Below are 17,717 nucleotides of genomic sequence, written 5' to 3'. Positions count from 1 at the left end.
TGTGTGTGTGTGTGTGTGTGTGTGTGTGTGTGTGTGTGTGTGTGTGTTTTACCATTCTGGCTGATGCTGGACAGGTCAGTGATGATCTTGGTGGCCTCCTTCCTCTTGTTAGAAGGGGCAGGAGTGGTGACAGGCATGGCTAAAGGACAGAAAAGAGAAATGAGGACTTCTTTAGAAAAATAATTGTCCAAATACGGTCCAAAAAGTCCCCAAAATTTCACAGTTCACAATACTTTCACAATAGTACATCTCACAGTCTTCATCAACAGATTGAGTGTGGTACTAATAAACTCCAATCCTGGAGAGAAGGATCTTTTTGTCAAACTGCTCCTTCCAAGGTCAAAAATGAACTAGAAATAGAAGTTTTAATTCAAGTTTCAATTTGTTTAGATTTTAAGATTTAAAGCTGCACTCGCCAGAATATTTCTTTTGATATTCGATCAATTTACTATATTTAATGTGAAAGGCTTAGCTTGAAGTGAAAAACCACTGTTAGCTCTGTCAGCACTATTGTCGTTTACAATCTTCATGCCTACAGCTGCTAGCCATTCAGCCCTTGCCATTTTGAGAGCCGTGTTGAGGCAATCCCTCAAACATAGATGTGTTCTAAATTTTGAATTTAGCCCCTTTAAATGAGACTGTCCTCCAAAGAAGATATGTCAATAAATTGACCGGGCTGGATTGGTGCTCTTTCAACAAATGGACTTTAATTGATCTTAAACTATAAAACTGACTTAATCGAAGAATGATTCCCCAAAATTCTTAAATGTATTTGGTCTCTCAGGAGCCCAACAGAGAGGATGACGAAATTAGCAGCAGTGAAATGTGATACAAACAAAACTTTCCCATAAATATTTCAGGAAAAAAACTCCAAGATATGTGTTTGTCTGATGGAGTTGCACATCACGTCCCAAATTCTAGCAAGCTCCAGCAGGAACCTCGCTTCCCAAATTAACTTAAGCACACTTTGAACATTGTGTATAGCCCCCCGCATGCCCTCAAGGACACTAATTCCCATTGGCAGCCCGTGTCTCTCTTGACTACCCACTGAAATAGGGGCCGGCAGTATGTCGCTGCCTATTGCACAGGTCGAAAGCAATTATGCAAGGCTTGAGGTGAGTCCCAGTACAAGAGGAAAAGCTGGATGGCCCGTCTACAGGGAGACAGTTAATGTAATTGCTTTTCATCTGCTGTAATTGAAGCCCATTTTCTAGCCTGGGATTCAGTCCTGTGCGAGCTATTTTTATGTATGTTCTATAGCGCTGCAGTGCCCTGGACTGTTCATACATATGAATGCACTAGCACACAAACACACAGATTTGCACTCAAATAGCTTTTCTCTTGTGATTAATGGGAGTCAGTGGCCGTGGATTAAAAACTGGAGATTACAGGTGTTATTGGTTGTTCTGGGAAAAGGCAAGATGGAGGCACACTGCTGTGCCAATGGCCACCATAGGATCGGCGCGAGGGCCTGGGTCCTGTTACCTACGACCAGCCTGTTTTAGCTCCTGATAAATCTCGAGGGGACAGCTGAGAAGGAAGGGCATCAGTAAGCACATTCCCAAATACACACATACATCCATACTGGCGGACTGAAAACTCCACTGCGGAGGGCCACATTCCTCACCTACCACAGTGTTGGGTACAGTAAGAGCTGGTGGAAGAACAGGAAAGTCATCTACCAGCTGGCTCTCACTGATATTTTAATTAATTTACTCAAGAAATTGTAAATCTGCAATATATCTGTTGAACTATGTATGATGTAAAGCCTTTCTCGAGCAAGTTCTAGCACTTCAAACGAAACAAATATATAATATGAAGTTGAGCATCTGCTTCTGATTCCCTCATCCACTAATTCATTAAGTTACAGAGGCCTACACAGGCTACAGATGGGGGCTTCTCCTGCAGCCAAAATCGGCCCGACCACAGGAATTAAATTCAACTGTAATCGTCTCCTTGTACTTAAAAAGGAGCCAGAAATATTTCACCACTCAGTGACCAGCAGCGCAAGATAACCCACAAACACTCAAGACACGTGTGAGAGAGATCTCTTTATCGACGCTGTCACGCTTGATCCCTTCACTAATGTCTTACCTAAGACCAGGTATCCACAGGAAGACACAGGTCTCAGAAGGTCCCAGAAAAGGTGTGGCACAGAGGAAGTGGAATAGATTCCCAGGTAAGTTTATGTCCTAGAGCTTGTATTGTACTGTCTGTCCTCTTCGCCCTGGAGTGAGTGAAACCCTATCAGCAGGGCTGCTCTGGTGCTATGGAACTGGCTTCAGGGGGAGGGAGAGGAGGGTGAGTGGAATTGAGGAGGGGGTAGAGAGGCAGGTGGGTGTGGTGTTTCAAGTTCAGAGATCGGTAAGATGAGTAACAACAGGAAACGTCCCACCTCTTCCAAAAGCAGGGGAACAGGGGCTTTTGATAACATGACAAACAACAGGCAAGAATAGAAAACATCTTTCCAGCAGTTACTCTCTTCCCGTCACTCAGTTTTACGTGCTTTAGGGCATTTATGCTTTTGTTGATGTGTTTTCCTCCCCCTCTTTATACGTCCTCCTTCAACCTAACAAACCTTTGCAACTTCACACCTTGTTTGTGCCTGGCAGCTGTGTCATCATGTCAGTCACAGTTCCTCGTCAGTCTCCTGCTTTTTAGATTCAGCTAGTTTTGTAAGACACCGTCTGACTCAATTTGACTTTTGTGCAATAGTGTGGGGGGGGGCTATAAAGGCTCTATATTTCAGTCAGTAAACAAAGATTTGTTCAGCTAACTGCGAAGTATTGATCATCAGTAATAACAAGAATCGCTTCAATGGGCTGGATGATGACTCTGATAAGAAACTATCTTTAATTAAAGAGCCTATAATCTATATTTTTTACAATAACAATTTATCAAATGACAATGTGAAAGGGGTGGCTGAGGAGCTTGTAGAGGCGAAAAAGAGAGCTAACAGAGATGTTAGCTAATGTACATTTCTATCTGCTGGATGTATAAATAAACAAATGCTTACTAACATATCCCCTTAAAAAACAAAGTCAAATATTGGAGCTAGTATGCTAACATCCTCATAATGCTAACTTTCTAATGTTCATCAACTTAGTTTAGTGTGTTAGCAACCAAAAATTTGTTATTTAACGCTAAACAAAGGACAGCTGAGGCAGATGGGAACTTCTTAAGTTTCGCAGGTGGTGGTAGAATGGTGCAAAGTCAAAGGGTTTCTTGAATGGGTTTTTGGTTAGACGCCTAACATCAAGTCTGTAAAGGTTTGTCCTACGCTATGTATGGATTACGCTAGTAGAGCCTTTGTGAATTTTGAAGCTTTTAAGTGTCTTAAAAAAGGCGGTGGCTAACAAGTGGCTAAATAAGAGCTACAAAACGTCATCACATCGATTAGTCCACCTTTGGAGCCTTTGTTTTTATTTTGTCATTTAAATTTCTATTAATTTAAATATATTAACATTGTACATTATCCCCATTCATTCTTTTTCACATATACCTCTATATAGACATACATGCACATATACCTATATATACATATACACGCAAATCCCATCCGCAAGCACTCCACACCTCCTCTAAGATTGTGAATCTGTAATATAAGCCATCAGATTTCCCCATGGTTGGTCACTTTTGCTTGGAATGTTCTTTACCCTGGCAATCATATTTTCAAATGCAGCTGTCTCTGTCACGAGTTTGAGCCATTCTGTGAACACGGGTGTATGTAGGATCTTCCAGTTTCCTTTAGAGCCTTTAGTGTACGCTCGCTCGTGCACGTGTGGGGAAATTAATTTATAGCTTACGTTAGCCGCTGCATTGCAGCATGGTAGTCCTGAAACTGAGCGGGCCAGGTGACCTTGACACAGATGTGTGTGTAGCTGGATTATAAATCAATCAGGGAATCTAACTCCCATTTGAAGGTTTATCACAAAGCTGGCTGGTTATTACAAATAAGTCATATTTTATTAAACCAAACAGATTAGTTAATAACAAATTTAAAAAAAAAACAATAAACTCCTTTTCAAATATCCTTTTGAAATAATCAATGCACATGAGAGTGTTAACGACAATTATTTGTCCAACCCTGACCCTTGACCCTTGACCCCAAACACTTAACTCTGTTGACCCAGAAACACGATGTGAGAATGTGGCTAAAGAGCCTCTTTGGCAGAGCAGCGGGAGGAGACAGGATGTACGAGGTAACGCTTCCCCTCCACTCTCAATAAAAAAAATCCATCAGAATTAAGAGTTTAGCACCGGGCCAAAAAGGTGGAGATTAACTGCTCAGAAAATAGGGGAAATGGTGTGTGTGTGTGTGTGTTTGTGTGTATGTGTGTGTGTGTGTGTGTGTGTGTGTGTGTGTGTGTGTGTGTGTGCGTGCGTGCGTGCGTGCGTGAGTGTGTGCAATTGATTGAGGGAGGAATTAACAGAGAGGAGGAGAGAGACCTAAAGAGGGAGGATTGTGGAACTAATTTGTTAAATGTGGCCAAAAGTTGAAAGAGCCACTTCAGTCATTACTATAAGTGCAGTTCCAGCTTTTATGTATTTCTGAAATCCTGTGGCCTAGTTTGCAAAAAAATGAATCAGAATGTGAGTTTTGTACCTTCCACTAGCTGAACAGGACTCAAGTTAGCAGCTAAAGTTAGAACCGTCTGTCACCTGATCCCATCCGATGGTCAGAGGTTAGATCCCTTTCCGTGGCCATGGTTGGGTTTCACAGCTCCAAGGCCATCCGGTGGCTGTCATGTAACTGCTCTGAAATGGAGGGCAACAATCCTGCGAGGACGTTTTCAACAACAATTATCAGACACTGAGTCTAAAATAGAAGAATTAGAAAAGGGATGTATGTATTTACATTTTTTTTTTATTTCATTATTTCGTCGGATTACTAAATAGACAATATGTTAGTAGTTAGAATCTAGAAAATGTAATTTAAGATTATAAAAAGGATGTCAAATAATTTTTGTTTTACCTTAAATGTTACTCACTTTCTCGTTAAGTAAAATCTGTGACGAAGGGAGGTGGTGCAGCATGTCTGGATGGCAAATCCTACAGTGCCTCCATGTGGTGAAAGTTTAAAGTAACATTTTCATGACGCCTTAACTATCGCTTCACAGACTGAATCCTGAGGGAGCAATTAAGCTATTAGACTAGTCAGAAAAATGCCTGAAAGAGGGGAAAAGGGTAAAAACTAATGGGAGGAGGAGATACTGGAGCGACGTGGGAGCATGTGACACAGGGAGAAATAGAGTGACAGCTGAGGTGAGCCATGTCTATTTTTATTCAGCCGCATGTCTCTGTGGAAAACAGCGAAACAGACATGTTATACATCTCTTGTTTCATATCAACAGATCACAAATCAACGCTACTGTAAAAGGCTTCCCTTCTTCCTGGCAGCTGTGCTCTTCGCCTTTTGAAAATCTACAAAAAACAAAGCACACACTTGCTGCAGAGTGCAACTAAAAAAAAGGCACTCATCAAACACAAATCAGTAGAATACATATAACAAGGGAAATCACAGTAGTAGTAGCTACTTCAAATGTGTTAGTAAATCAACTTTATATGATATTGCTGGATGCAACAGGTGCTGTAGGATGTTAACAGATTGGGAAGTTTTGAGTCTAATCTGCACCTTTTACACTCATCAGACATTGTTTCTATTATGTCACTTCATCTGTGCTTTCCTTTTCATCTTTTTCCTATCCTCGACCACATCTCTCTCACAACAGTCTTGTTTTTTCACATCCTCTGTTCTTCTTTTTTTATGTTTGAACTTAATTCTTCATCATTGAATGTAATATTTACAGAACTTTATTTCAGTTTTCTCCAACATCTCTTTCTGTCCTTTCAATCTGCCGTTGATTTCTATTTTTTTTCCTTTGCAAAACACAGTGTTTCCTCTAACTACAGCCAAATGCATTGGATAAACGAGTCAACAAGATTAAATGTAAGTGATGAAATGTGCTACATGGGTGACCGATCAAAGCAGATCTTGTGATAAAACGTGGCTGGTAAAAAAAACCAAGCTGCAGCCCTGAATAACAATGTTACGATACTAAAAACACATGGACCTATTTAAAAAATGTTGCTCTCCGTTCCCAGAGAGCCATGGTTTATTATATCCACACCAGAGTCTGTTCAGTGCGCTGTGGATCCAGGGCGCCAGACACAAGGCTGCAGACCCAGGTTGCAAGTGCTGAACCTGGGCCTGGGGACCCTGTTAGGTAGAGTGCTGCTGGATGCCGGCCGACCAAGGGGACTGAGGTCTGGGGCACTCTTAAACTGCCTGTTGGCCTGCGCAGTGTTGGAGGGCTGAAGGTGGGAGAAAGTTGGGGACTGGAGTGGATTTGAAGCAGGAGAAGCAGAGAAGGAGGGAAGCTGAGGGAGTGGAGCGGTAGGGGCAGGGGGAGGTGGGGGAGATAGAGGGGAGGTGGCCCACTGAGATTGGAAGGGTTGGGGTTGAGGCTGATAGGGTTGGTGGGGGGCATGGCCAACCGTGGGTGGAGGAGAAGTGACATCAGAGCGCCACAGTGGTTCTCCGAGTGTCGTAGCTGATCGAGGTACAATGACTTTGAGCGCCGGCCCCGTGGATGTCGGTGGGGGCGTGGAGAAGCGCTTCACCTCATATACTCGCGCCGTCTTCTGAGGACCACTTGTCATTCCTTTCTGCTGCTGATAGGTGGGGGTGTTCATGGGAACCCCACCCCCATAGCTGAACAAAGAAGAGTTGAGCTGGTAGGGCTGGTGGCTCATAATGTCCACAGCCTTGAGGCCCGCTTTCTGCTTTTTAGATCCAGCTGGCGCAGACTTTTTCACCTCAGACTTCTTCTGGGCCTTCAGAGGGCAGGAGGGAGAGAGAAGGGGGTTGTAGCTGATGGGAGGAGGAGCACGGATGTTGGACGAGTACTTCCAGGTGGAAGGGAGAGAAGGTGTGGGTGATGACCTCCTCGCCTGGGCGGGAGAGTAAGGCACTGCAGCGACAGAAGGAGATCGCTCCACAATGTACCGATCCATCCTGTTCTGCCGGCGGGCGAACAGCTCCCCTCCCTTCCCTTCCAGCTGTGGCATCTGAGGGGTTTGGGGTTTGGGAGCTACAGCAGGTGGCCTAGGTCTCCGCTGGGCCTGCATGAAGTTGCAGGCCTCTGCCCCCAGCCTCAGCCAGTCCTCCTCGGGCCCTGACTCATGCCCGGTCTCCCCACTTGGTGCAGCTCCAGTTTCAGCAACTGGAGTCACCGGGAGGCCCCTGGAGCCACCCCCAAAGTGGACATCCATGTTCTGGACCATCGACAGCAAGTCCGGGTTTGGAGAAACATCTTTGTTCTGGACTGAGCAGAACATTGGCTTCTTGTTGCTACGACGTCGTGCATCGCGCAGAATGCCGGTGCGAGCGGCAGGGACCGCGATGCGATCTTCTCGAGTCGCCAGTGAATCCTGGGGTGGTGATGCATTTGCTATGGCAGCATGGGGGCCAGGAGTCACTTCACCTGTCATGTTGATGTAGGGGTGGACTGATGGAGATGGAGAAGGTTGGGTGGGAGGAGGAAGAGGACGAGGAGGGCTGGACTGGGCATGGAAGGAGACCTGAGTCAGAGCAGTGGGATGTGGAGGGGAGATGGGAGAAGCAGCAACGTAGGTGGAGGGAGGTGGATAAGGAGCAGGAGGAGAGGAAAAGGCCTGTGGAGCTGGAGGGGAGAAGGGTTGAGCAGGTGATGGACAGAACAAGGTACCTTGAGCTGCAGGAGGAGAGAACGGGACGGAGGGGGCAGCATACATTGCGGCCTGAGGGGAATATGTGGGTGGATTTGTGGCAGGCTGGGAGAAAGGTGCAGAAGACAGAGAGGACGGAGGCGAGAGAGCTGAGGGGGGAGAGTTAACAAAGGGGGGAATGTTGCCGTTGTTATTTCTGGGAGCGATGTACAGCGAGGTGCTAGACACAGCTCTCCTCGCATCCGGCCCTGATGGATGAAAAGTAGGTTGGATAGTCACCATGGAGACGGCCGCTACTGGTTTAGTCGCCATGGCCACGGCTGTGGGTTTGGGTTGGGGGGGGCGGAACATCACAGAGGTTACAGATGCACGAGAGGAAGGGCCTGGGGTGAAGGGGCGTGCAGTGCGGTTCAGAACACTTGGATTCAGGTCTGAGTCTGTGATTGGGCTAGGACTAGGATGAGGGTTGCCATGTTGCCCATTTTGACTTGAAAGGGGCATCTGAGAGGGCGGGTTCAGAACAACGCTGGCCCGACTTACAGCCACCGACCCCCCATTGGTCAGAGCCACAGCTGGAGGAGACATGTGTGCAGGGTGGTTGCTGATTGGCTGCTTCCTGATGCTGCTCTCCAGCCTTGAGCCCTGATAGGCTGAGCTCTCCAGCCCTGAGACCTCCAACCCTGGGCTTTGATTGACAGAAGTCAACAGTCCTGGTGTCTGATAGGCTGAGATGTTCAGCCCTGAGCTGTGATTGGTTGTTGGCGTTGTTGGAGTAGCTGGTGTGCTTGATGGGCAGGCAGAGCTCCTCCTGTCCAGCAGGTCTAGATAACCGGTGTCCCACGTAGAGTCAAACGATGCTGAGAATCCCTCTTCATCAAATTCTGAGCCACTCGGGACGGAGCTTCCTCCTTCCTCTTCCGTCTCCCCTCCTGTGTCTCCTTCTGTCTCGCCTCCTCTATCTCCCTCTGCTTTGCCGAAGCAGGTCAGTGTGTACTTCTTGGCCCTCTGCCGGCGTTTCTTGAACATAAGCACCCCCTTCGAGTTGGGGTTGGGAGCATCAGTCAGCAAAGAGGCGATAGAGCGGCATTTAGTACGAGCTTCTTTCACCTGTTTCTCCACCACACTCTCCCCACGCTGCAACTCTGCAAGACAGGAAGAGAGAGAGAGAGACCAAAATAAATGTGCTGAAGGTGAGAGGAAACAAAGGTAATGGGATTTTTGATCATTACATAACGAGGCCCAGGCGACAAATAACGGAAACAACAGTGTGGTAGCCCTCACTGACTGCGAGCAGTGGCCGATTTGTACAGTATCATCACAGCGAGGAGCTGCTGTGAGGAGTTCAGTGACAGACAGGAGGAGAGTGTTGTGGATTTAGAACAAAGAATTCCTGCTGCTCTCCAGAGTTGAGTCACACTCCACGGGAAGTTCAGATCACAGTGTCTCTCCAGCACAAATGCTTGTTTGTGTCTGTGAGTGTGTGAGTGTGTGTGTGTGTGCACGCCAGCATGCGCATGTGTGTATCTTTGTTAGTCGAAAGTCTATTTCAGTCTTTTTAGTATCTTGGCTCAGCTCACATGAATATCCTCACTACATAACTATAGTCTGATGCAACCTCCATATTCTACATCACTTTCATATACAGTCAAGCTAACAGAGACATAACAAACACACACACACAATCCCAAAATAAAACTTGATATATCAGCTGCAAAGTTGCGATGTTTAGATATTTCTGCAAAGACATAACAAGGTATTAAGGAGAACAGTCTACAGCAATGCTAGGTGCTCTGTTAGACTCAGTATGCAGAGTGGTACAGGGAGCTAAATTCTAACACATCTTTGTTTAGTATATTGGCATTTGCTAAACAGCACTGAACACAAACAACACGCAAAACTGTAAGGGCTATCCTCAACTCAAGAAATGGACTAACAGTTAGTGGACTAACACTCAATGTTGTTGACTAATTCACCAGTTGATTCTAATCAACAGAGTTTCTCCTCAAAGAATCATTCAACAGCACCACATTAAATCTTTCCCAGAGATGCACTCCCAAGTTTTTTTAAAGTAAATCTTTCAGCATAAAAAAAAGCATAAAAAATGACGAAAGAAACCTTGGTCAACTAAGACCAAAATGACTCGTCGTTAAGAGGTGGGCAGCCTGGAGGCTGGTGAGAATGCCATTCGTTTTGGTTTGACCCAATGATGGCTTTAGAGGAAAGATTAAGATTAATAATTCATTCTGAGGGCAACATGAATGTCCTTACCAAATTCTATGATCATCCTTCCAAAAGCTTTTTTTTTTTAAATTGTATTTATTTTATTTTCCAGGGACAGTGAACATTAATCAACATTTCAGTTTCCACCTCAATGTAAATGTGCCAGAATTAACTAAAGAGCTCATTTTCGTCCGTAGTCCCTGGGCTGGTTATTACAATATAGTCGCCTAATTATCAGTACAGTTCAACAGCAAACACTATAGTACAACACTGTACAGCACAATACAGTACAATACGATACAAAACAATAAAATACAATATATTACAAAACCGTTGTTGTCAGCCCCAGAAAGCAACGCCGCTAGTATGGCCAATAACAAGGCATTTTTTTACTTTTGTATCATTAATTGTTTTTCATTATGTATTCAACCCACAATAAACAACAAAGCTTCATCAAGTTGATGAAGCACTACAGTATAAACACATCGGCTATTAGCTTTTAGCCTCACATCGAAATAAAGAACATCAGTCAGGTCCATTACAGTAAAACAATCACAAATAATATTGACATTAATGGTGAACTTTCTAAGGTGCTGACATAGAATAGAAATTAAGCAAGACCTCTTAATTTAAAAAAAAAGAATATAAACACTTAATTTGAAACCGATATGCATTACTTCTAATGTGAGTGAAGCTGTGTGTAAATAAAAGGGTTTGAATGTGTCTTACCTGCGTACACAGTGTGTGGGACTGTGTGTCCACTTACATCTGAACCTGAAGAAGATGTGAGGTCCCTCATCTCACAAGTGTGAGTGTGAGTGTGTGTCCTTAAACTCCCTCAGACCCTCCCACACACACACACCTCACAGAGAGTACAGTTCTGGTCCTATAGTGGGGCACCGTTTAGCCTCTGTCTTCCAGCTCTTCTCTCAGGACACAGCCCATGTAAAGACCTTTGTCTGTGGCCAGCAACCCAAACCAACACATGATGTCAACCCACTATTCCTGTCTGTCTGACAGGCATCAAACACCTGTCCAGTCTCTATCTCATACACAGAGAGAGAGAGACACACAAGGACGGAACACCCCTCACCAGAGAGTATTTAGACGGCAGTGTCATTCAGTGTGTGTGTGTGTGTGTATGTGTGTGTATGAGTTCATAAAGCCAATTATAGTTTATAGAGCAACGTTTGGTTATAACTCTTTACTGATGTGCTGCTCTCTGCTGTTAACACTTCAGCCCTAACAACCACTGCACACAGAGACACACAGTTCCAATGCAGCAGAGCTTCCCTCCCACATCCAAAGGAAATGTGTGTGTGTGTGTGTGTGTGTGTGTGTGTGTGTGTGTGTGTGTGTGTGCGTGTTTGTGCGTGTAACGTGAGAAAGGGCAGGTCCCTGAACACCTCAGTCATCATTCATTCTATAGTATTGAAGTCAAACTTGTGTCCACATAGTTTCAGTAATTTTTTAGCTCATAAAATGCCAGAATCTGGTACATCATGACGTTCCACACATAAAGGGGACTTCAGAATGACTGTTAGTCAAAACCCAAAGATATTTAATTTACAATAATAGAGAAAAGCAGTACATCCTCACATTAGAGAAGCTGCAGCGGGCGGATGTTTGGCATTTCTCTTGATCAATTAATCGACTAATTGCTTCTGGAATAGAAGACATTTTACTGATACAGTATGTAGTGTGCACACATGTGGCAAGAAACACACACACACACACACACACACACACACACACACACACACTTATATAACACATATTCAGCTGTGTGGCTTGTAAGTCAGACTCACGTCCAGACTGTCAATCAGAAGCGTCAACACCTATAAATACAGCAAGTGAGACAAATGCTCCGAATACTGACAGAAAAGACGGACTGCTGTTTCAGGGGACAGAAGGGGGGAGGAAGGGGGGAGGTGGAATACCTCTGCCGGTATCTGGTATACCTCACCCCATCGCCACCAGCCTGTAAATGTAACTGGATGCTCCAGTTGTGGAAAATAACCACTAGAGGGTGATCTAGCTATTGATAAGATTCAAGACTGCATGGCTGACGCCTTCGGAAACACTGAGGGAATCTTTGGTATTTAAATTGAAAATAAAAAAACACTGCGGTCAAGACTGAAATAGGTGCATCACCAAAAGAAACCAGCATGATTCCTGTTTTTGGTCAACAGCTGGTGTATCATCCTCAAACTTGATGGAAGAAAAACTTTGAACAAACTCAGATGCAAGATCCAAACTGTATTTAGTGGGTGGAAGTGATATACACATCCATGGCAGTGCTGTAAAGAACTATAATTAGAGTTGTAACATCACTAACAATAAATAGTTTTCTTAATAAATATGATAAAGCAGTATAATTACCATACACTAACAAGATTATGGTAAAAAATTTCTAAATTAGGACTATTTCTTTCCTAACAAAACAAAGTAAAATATGTTTGTAGATATATATGTATATAATAATAACATGTATTAACAACACTCTCCCTCTTTTACCTTTACCTTGTACTTTGTAATGTCTTGAATATTTTTGTGTATGTTTGGTATGAGGATAAACACTCACTAGCTTGCCGTGCTTTGTCCTTGTAGGTGGTGGAGAGCTCGTCGCTGACCGGGGTCTGCGGTCCCACCATGGGCACCAGTTGTTTACTAGAGGCCGACAGCAGAGCCTCTTTGGCCCGTTCAGGGGACACGAGCGGCGGGCAGGTCAGCACGATGCAGCTCGCGGCCTCCTGGAAGCCACTGTCCCCTTCGCCCTCTGTCTCCATCGACCCCTGATCAAGGGTCGATATGAGCGTGTAAGGGGTCAGAGTGTGTGGGGTGTGTGCTGGAGTGGTCCACTCGGTCTGGAGGGATTGGTAGATTTCTCTGCGAGGGACGCCAGGCAGACACTGCCCTTCCCATTGCCCCTGCATGGAAACCCCTGCATCTGTGGCGCTCTCATACCTCAGGGGAAAGATGGAACACAACAAAGATTAAAGACGGCAGGAACCCCCAGTATGATGTTGCAGCTTTTTGGAAAGACTGATACAAGAAGCCTTCTATGACAGACTACTTTGAGTACAGGAGGTATACGTCTGTAGTGGCCATTTGTCCGAAAAATCAGAAAAACATAAATTAAAGGGGCCACTGACGCACCGTGGGTTTGTGGTCTACGCAGGCAAAAGAATGCATTGTCCATACAGGATTACATTTTTCTCATGATTTATTTAGCAAAACAAAACAAAAGAACAAACAAAAGAACAAAGAAACTCCTGTCGCTGGCTCTCCAGCTCTGGTAAAAAACCATAGGCCCATGCTGGTGCTGTACCTGCCTACTCATATATATAACTTCAGGTGCCCAGTGTTACCCAATTCATAAACAAACAAACAAACCAAAAAACTAAGTGTACTTAAACAACAACAAAAAAATAATTATACTAAACAAATGACTATCAAAATAAAAGGCTATCTTAATATATCAAAAAATCTAACCTAAATAAGCAAACATCTAGAATAATTAAACAATACTACTTGTGAATAAAATAAGTAAATACCAACATCAAAGAAATAGCTTCTACAACGTCCCTTACCCGCTCATCTCTGAGGTCTCCTCCTCCTCTTGGTTGCCGTGGCGCGCAGGTGAGCGTGTGTGAGGAGGTGTGCGCCGTTGGCGACGGTGCGTGAGTGACTGCGTGTCTGCGTCACTGTCTGTCTCTCCGTAGTAAGCCTCGCTGTCTGGAGGGGAAGTGATGCCCCTGGGTATCCCGGTGGGGGAGAGGATGGAGGCACGGTGGGAGGGCAAGGGAGCCGCAGGGGGAGACAGGGCCCTCATGGAGGAGCGGGGCGAGGCGGAGCAAACGGAGTAAGAGGAGGAGTGGAGTCCAGAAGGGGCTCTGGAAACATACAAATGACGAGTTGTTAAAAACGCGAAATGTGCATCTGTTTGTTTGACACGTCTTCGTGTAACAAAGCCTGTGCGTGCTCTGACCTTTTCACCCTCAGGTGGAGGGTAGCGCTCTCCATATCTATGAGGCTCATGGCTTGAGCATGACTGAGCTCTCCACACATCTGGTCCCCAATGGCAACAAGCTCATCTTGCTCCTTCAGTCCAGCTCTGCACGCTTTGCTGCGCCGGCGAACCTGAGAGGAATAGAGTTAATAACACATGTTAATACTTGTGGTTGAGGTAAAAGCACAGTAAACTCTGTCTAAACTTTTTCCACCTGATCTTCACTTTCCATTATTTATGAGACAGACAACAAGTCTGTCATCGTCGGGAACCGTTTAGAACTTAATGCTCCGATATAAAAATGTGGTGACTTTGGTTACTCACTGTCGTAGTATTTATCCCCGACATCTTGCCCAACATTGAGAACGTGTGGTCTGAAAGCGACACATACACTGCGCCGGACTTCACAAAAATTCATACTATCAAACTCCTTTTAATAATGCTACAGTCACAGACATTTTTTTTATCAGCTTCTCACTATGAGTGATGTGTTCCTGCATGAAACCACCATTGTCTCGCAAAATTTGAACAGTTTCTTGAGCAGCTATTTCACAGAGATAATAAAGTTTAACCTTATAGAAAATTCCATAACAATGAATGTACTTTTCAGGGGCTTTAAACCATCTCAGTGACATATTGTGAGCGGTCGTCCTGATTGTTACTTCAGCATACTTCCTAAGTTAGTGAGAGCATTATTTGGTGAAATGGCCTGACGCCTCTCTGACAACTGATGAACAGTGTTCAGCAACAGGCAGCTCTCCTCCACTGCCAGCCATCTTTGTCCCTGTATCAGAATAACTCGTGAAGTCAGGCAGCTGTTCCTGGAGGTCGCCAAGAGATGATGTCATAGGATCCTTCAGGAAGTATGTCTGTGGGGGGTTGGGGGGGGGGCGAGTATTCTCGTCTGCCAGATTGCAGTTTCCTCTACAAGAAGAAGATAAGGCCCTCAACTCTGTCTCCTCACGTATACACAGACTAATACACACACTGTAGCACTGTAGAAATGTTGAGGGGAGGAAAGTGTGTTCCCGCACCTACTTGGAGTCTCAAGTATTTGCCTTTGTCAGTATCTCTTCGCCCAATAATCCCAAAGCGGCTTCCACACAAACACACGTAAGGCGAGGCTGTCTCGTATACTTTCCCAGCCAGACAAATGTAGACACACACACACACACACACACACACACCCACATATACACACATCGTGAAAGAGGGGGTTTGAACAGCTGCATCACCGGTCTGGACCAGGAGGGATGCCTGTCATTCACCATATGTTCCCCGCATACCCAAAATTAAACCTTGCAGGTCAACCACATTCCTAGACAGACGAAGAAAGACAGGGACTGTGATGGGAGGCAAAAACACAGACGATACTAGAGCTTTATGAGACAGGAACGTGTACGAGTGTGTGTGTGTGTGAACAAAAGGCCTTTTTCCATGCTCAGCTTCCAAGCGCCTCTTAAATGAGCTATTCTAATCCTCTACTTTGTGCTCCAGTCCCAACCGGGCTTATCTGAGGTATGCCCAACCACACAAACGACAGGCCACACACATACACCAACATTCAGAAGCACACACTGATCAAACTATCACCAAAGGTGACCTTATCTGCTCGAAAACCCTGGATGAAGAGAGGCCTTTGGTGCCAGAGTCACTCCGCCGCAATTTTTTTAATCAGAGGTTATGACAGTTTATGAGTGACCGGCCAACTCTAAACGTCAGTGTGAGTGAGTTCGCATTCCTCCTATCCAGAATAGATTTTCTTATTAGAGACAACATTCTGGACTGTCAACAAATATAAATACAGACACCAGAGGCTTTTGGAGAAACCAAACTGAAAAAAAAAGAATATTCCTGGGACTTTAAATTGGATTATTGTGTCCAATAAATGTGTGCCGGTGACTAATCTGAAATGAATTTATTGTCGACCACTACAGAGACACGCAATGTGTGTGTGTGTCGTTGTGCACTTAAGAGAAAAGTAATAATATAGAATGTATGGACACATATGCACTGTGGACTAACCTACAAGTCTCTGATACCGTACGATCGCTATCAGGATGCAGTGATGAAACCCGAGTCTAGATCAACCCCGAGACATGTGTTCACACTGTTCTGTGACCCACAAACACAACTGAATCACAGCAAGGGGGATTTAAATTGACTGGGCCAAATGAGCATGGGAAAGCTGTGGTATATCACGGAGGCACTGTTGTAGAGGGGGGGAAAGTAACAGTATAAAAGTAGCATTTTTCTGAGTAACACTACTTTGATTGAGAAGTTTAATGTGAAAAGACACCCTGATTAATATATCTTAAATATAAGCATTTCAATATGACTCTGCCCATCAAATTCCTCCCTCTCCAATTCAGTGATGCTCTCCAAAGTAAGGTAATGCATGCCTTTCAAAAAGTACTAGTATTAAGTTTATGTATACCCCTATAAATACCAGAAATACCGATAAGCACCAGAATTACAAACATAGCAAACCACAAGACTCACCATCAAGGCCTCAGACCGCAATTAACAGCTGCAGTCTCTATTAAACCCGTCTACTCATGTTACCACCATGGCAGTAAGTCTTTCTGATACATACTGTATGCACACACACACACACACACACACACACACACGTATAGGTTCCACTGTACCTTAGCCACCTGTAGAGGTTTTTGTTGCTCTGCTCCTCCCTGCAGTCTGAAGCCCCACGGTGAACCTCCCAAGAGGGAGACCACAATCTCCTCGGCTACCATCCCTGCTCACAGCTCACAGCCTGCTGTGTGTGTGTGACTGCGGATAAGTTGATCTCCCCTTCTTCAGTTCCTCACACTCTGTGAGTATCAATGAGAGAAAGTGAGGCTTCTGCCTCCCCGCTCCACTTCACGGCAAATCACTCCACCCATGAGGAGACAGGGGGTGGCTGGCTTTCATCTGCTTACACTGGAATGCTGTGACGGAGGGGTAGGCACTCGGGAGGGTGAGAAGGGGAAAAAGGTTGTGTGTGTGTGTGTGTTCATCCTCTGTACAGCATTCAACACTTGCCATGTCACTCTCAAGCACTCTGTACAGGAAGGGATGCTTGCTGATATAGCCTCCCGAAATAACCACAACCACCACTCCCACTTTGACCCCCAGCTCGGCCGGTCTGGCCAGCAGCCGGTCGGATGAGGCAGCTCACAGATTTGTCTTCATCTACCCACAGCACCCCGACCTTAAAGGACAGATGGGGGGGGGTTCAGTTGGTTTTCTGTCAATACAATTCATCGTCATTACAGCGGGTACTGGAGGGAGTTGATCGCCAAAGAAATATAATTTTTGATCCTTCAGCTGTCAAGAAACACAAGTGTTTTAGTAAAGCACTGTTGGGGAAGATGGTGAATACTGGCTCTCGTGCTGCTGTTCATCAGCTTCAACATCTCTGATCTTGCAGAGGATTGCAGAGTGTATTAGCCAAAATGACTTGGCCCAACAACAGCTTAAATCTTATCATCTAATAAAACTGCATGCCAGGTTTGTGTTGTAATTCCAAATTGTACCTGATTGCAAGGGGAGCCGGGCCCAAATTTGGCCAAAGTGGAGCAGTTTGCAGCCCAAAAACGTACTTTGGCCAATCCAGATGGCCGCCTCTTGTCACATTATAATAATTTGATAGATGACTGAGAGGATAACCAAAGTCATTTTGGCTCTTAGCCTAAGGGAAAATTAAAAGAGCCAAGAAAATGTGTTTGTAGCAAATCTAGTTTAAAATGAATCATAGGCCCTTGCATAATTTATT

At 44.9% G+C, this 17,717-nt stretch overlaps 2 protein-coding genes across 2 annotated transcripts in view; both read right to left on the bottom strand.

The window, feature by feature from the left end:
- myoz1b (myozenin 1b) overlaps positions 1-2,246 on the bottom strand; it is a 6,695-nt gene extending 4,449 nt beyond the window's left edge. The window contains exons 1-2 of the mRNA XM_031843948.1: positions 2,095-2,246; positions 53-139 (exon numbers count right to left, since the gene is read on the bottom strand). Of these exons, the coding sequence (XP_031699808.1) occupies positions 53-137 (85 nt within the window). The 5' untranslated portion in view covers positions 138-139; positions 2,095-2,246. The remainder of the gene's footprint in view (positions 1-52; positions 140-2,094) is intronic.
- A 3,008-nt stretch (positions 2,247-5,254) lies between these two features.
- LOC116381365 (synaptopodin 2-like protein) lies at positions 5,255-16,868 on the bottom strand. The gene is made up of 5 exons (XM_031843459.1): positions 16,594-16,868; positions 13,922-14,073; positions 13,524-13,826; positions 12,515-12,897; positions 5,255-8,852 (listed from the first exon to the last, which is right to left on the bottom strand). The coding sequence occupies exons 1-5, from the start codon at positions 16,693-16,695 to the stop codon at positions 6,142-6,144; spliced, it is 3,651 nt and encodes a 1,216-aa protein (XP_031699319.1). The 5' UTR covers positions 16,696-16,868; the 3' UTR covers positions 5,255-6,141.
- Positions 16,869-17,717: the final 849 nt, after the last annotated feature.

Source organism: Anarrhichthys ocellatus, unplaced genomic scaffold (genome assembly GCF_004355925.1).
Source record: "Anarrhichthys ocellatus isolate YVR2014 unplaced genomic scaffold, GSC_Weel_1.0 scaffold4, whole genome shotgun sequence".
NCBI lineage: Eukaryota > Metazoa > Chordata > Actinopteri > Perciformes > Anarhichadidae > Anarrhichthys > Anarrhichthys ocellatus.
This window is presented reverse-complemented; position numbering and strand designations above follow the sequence as displayed.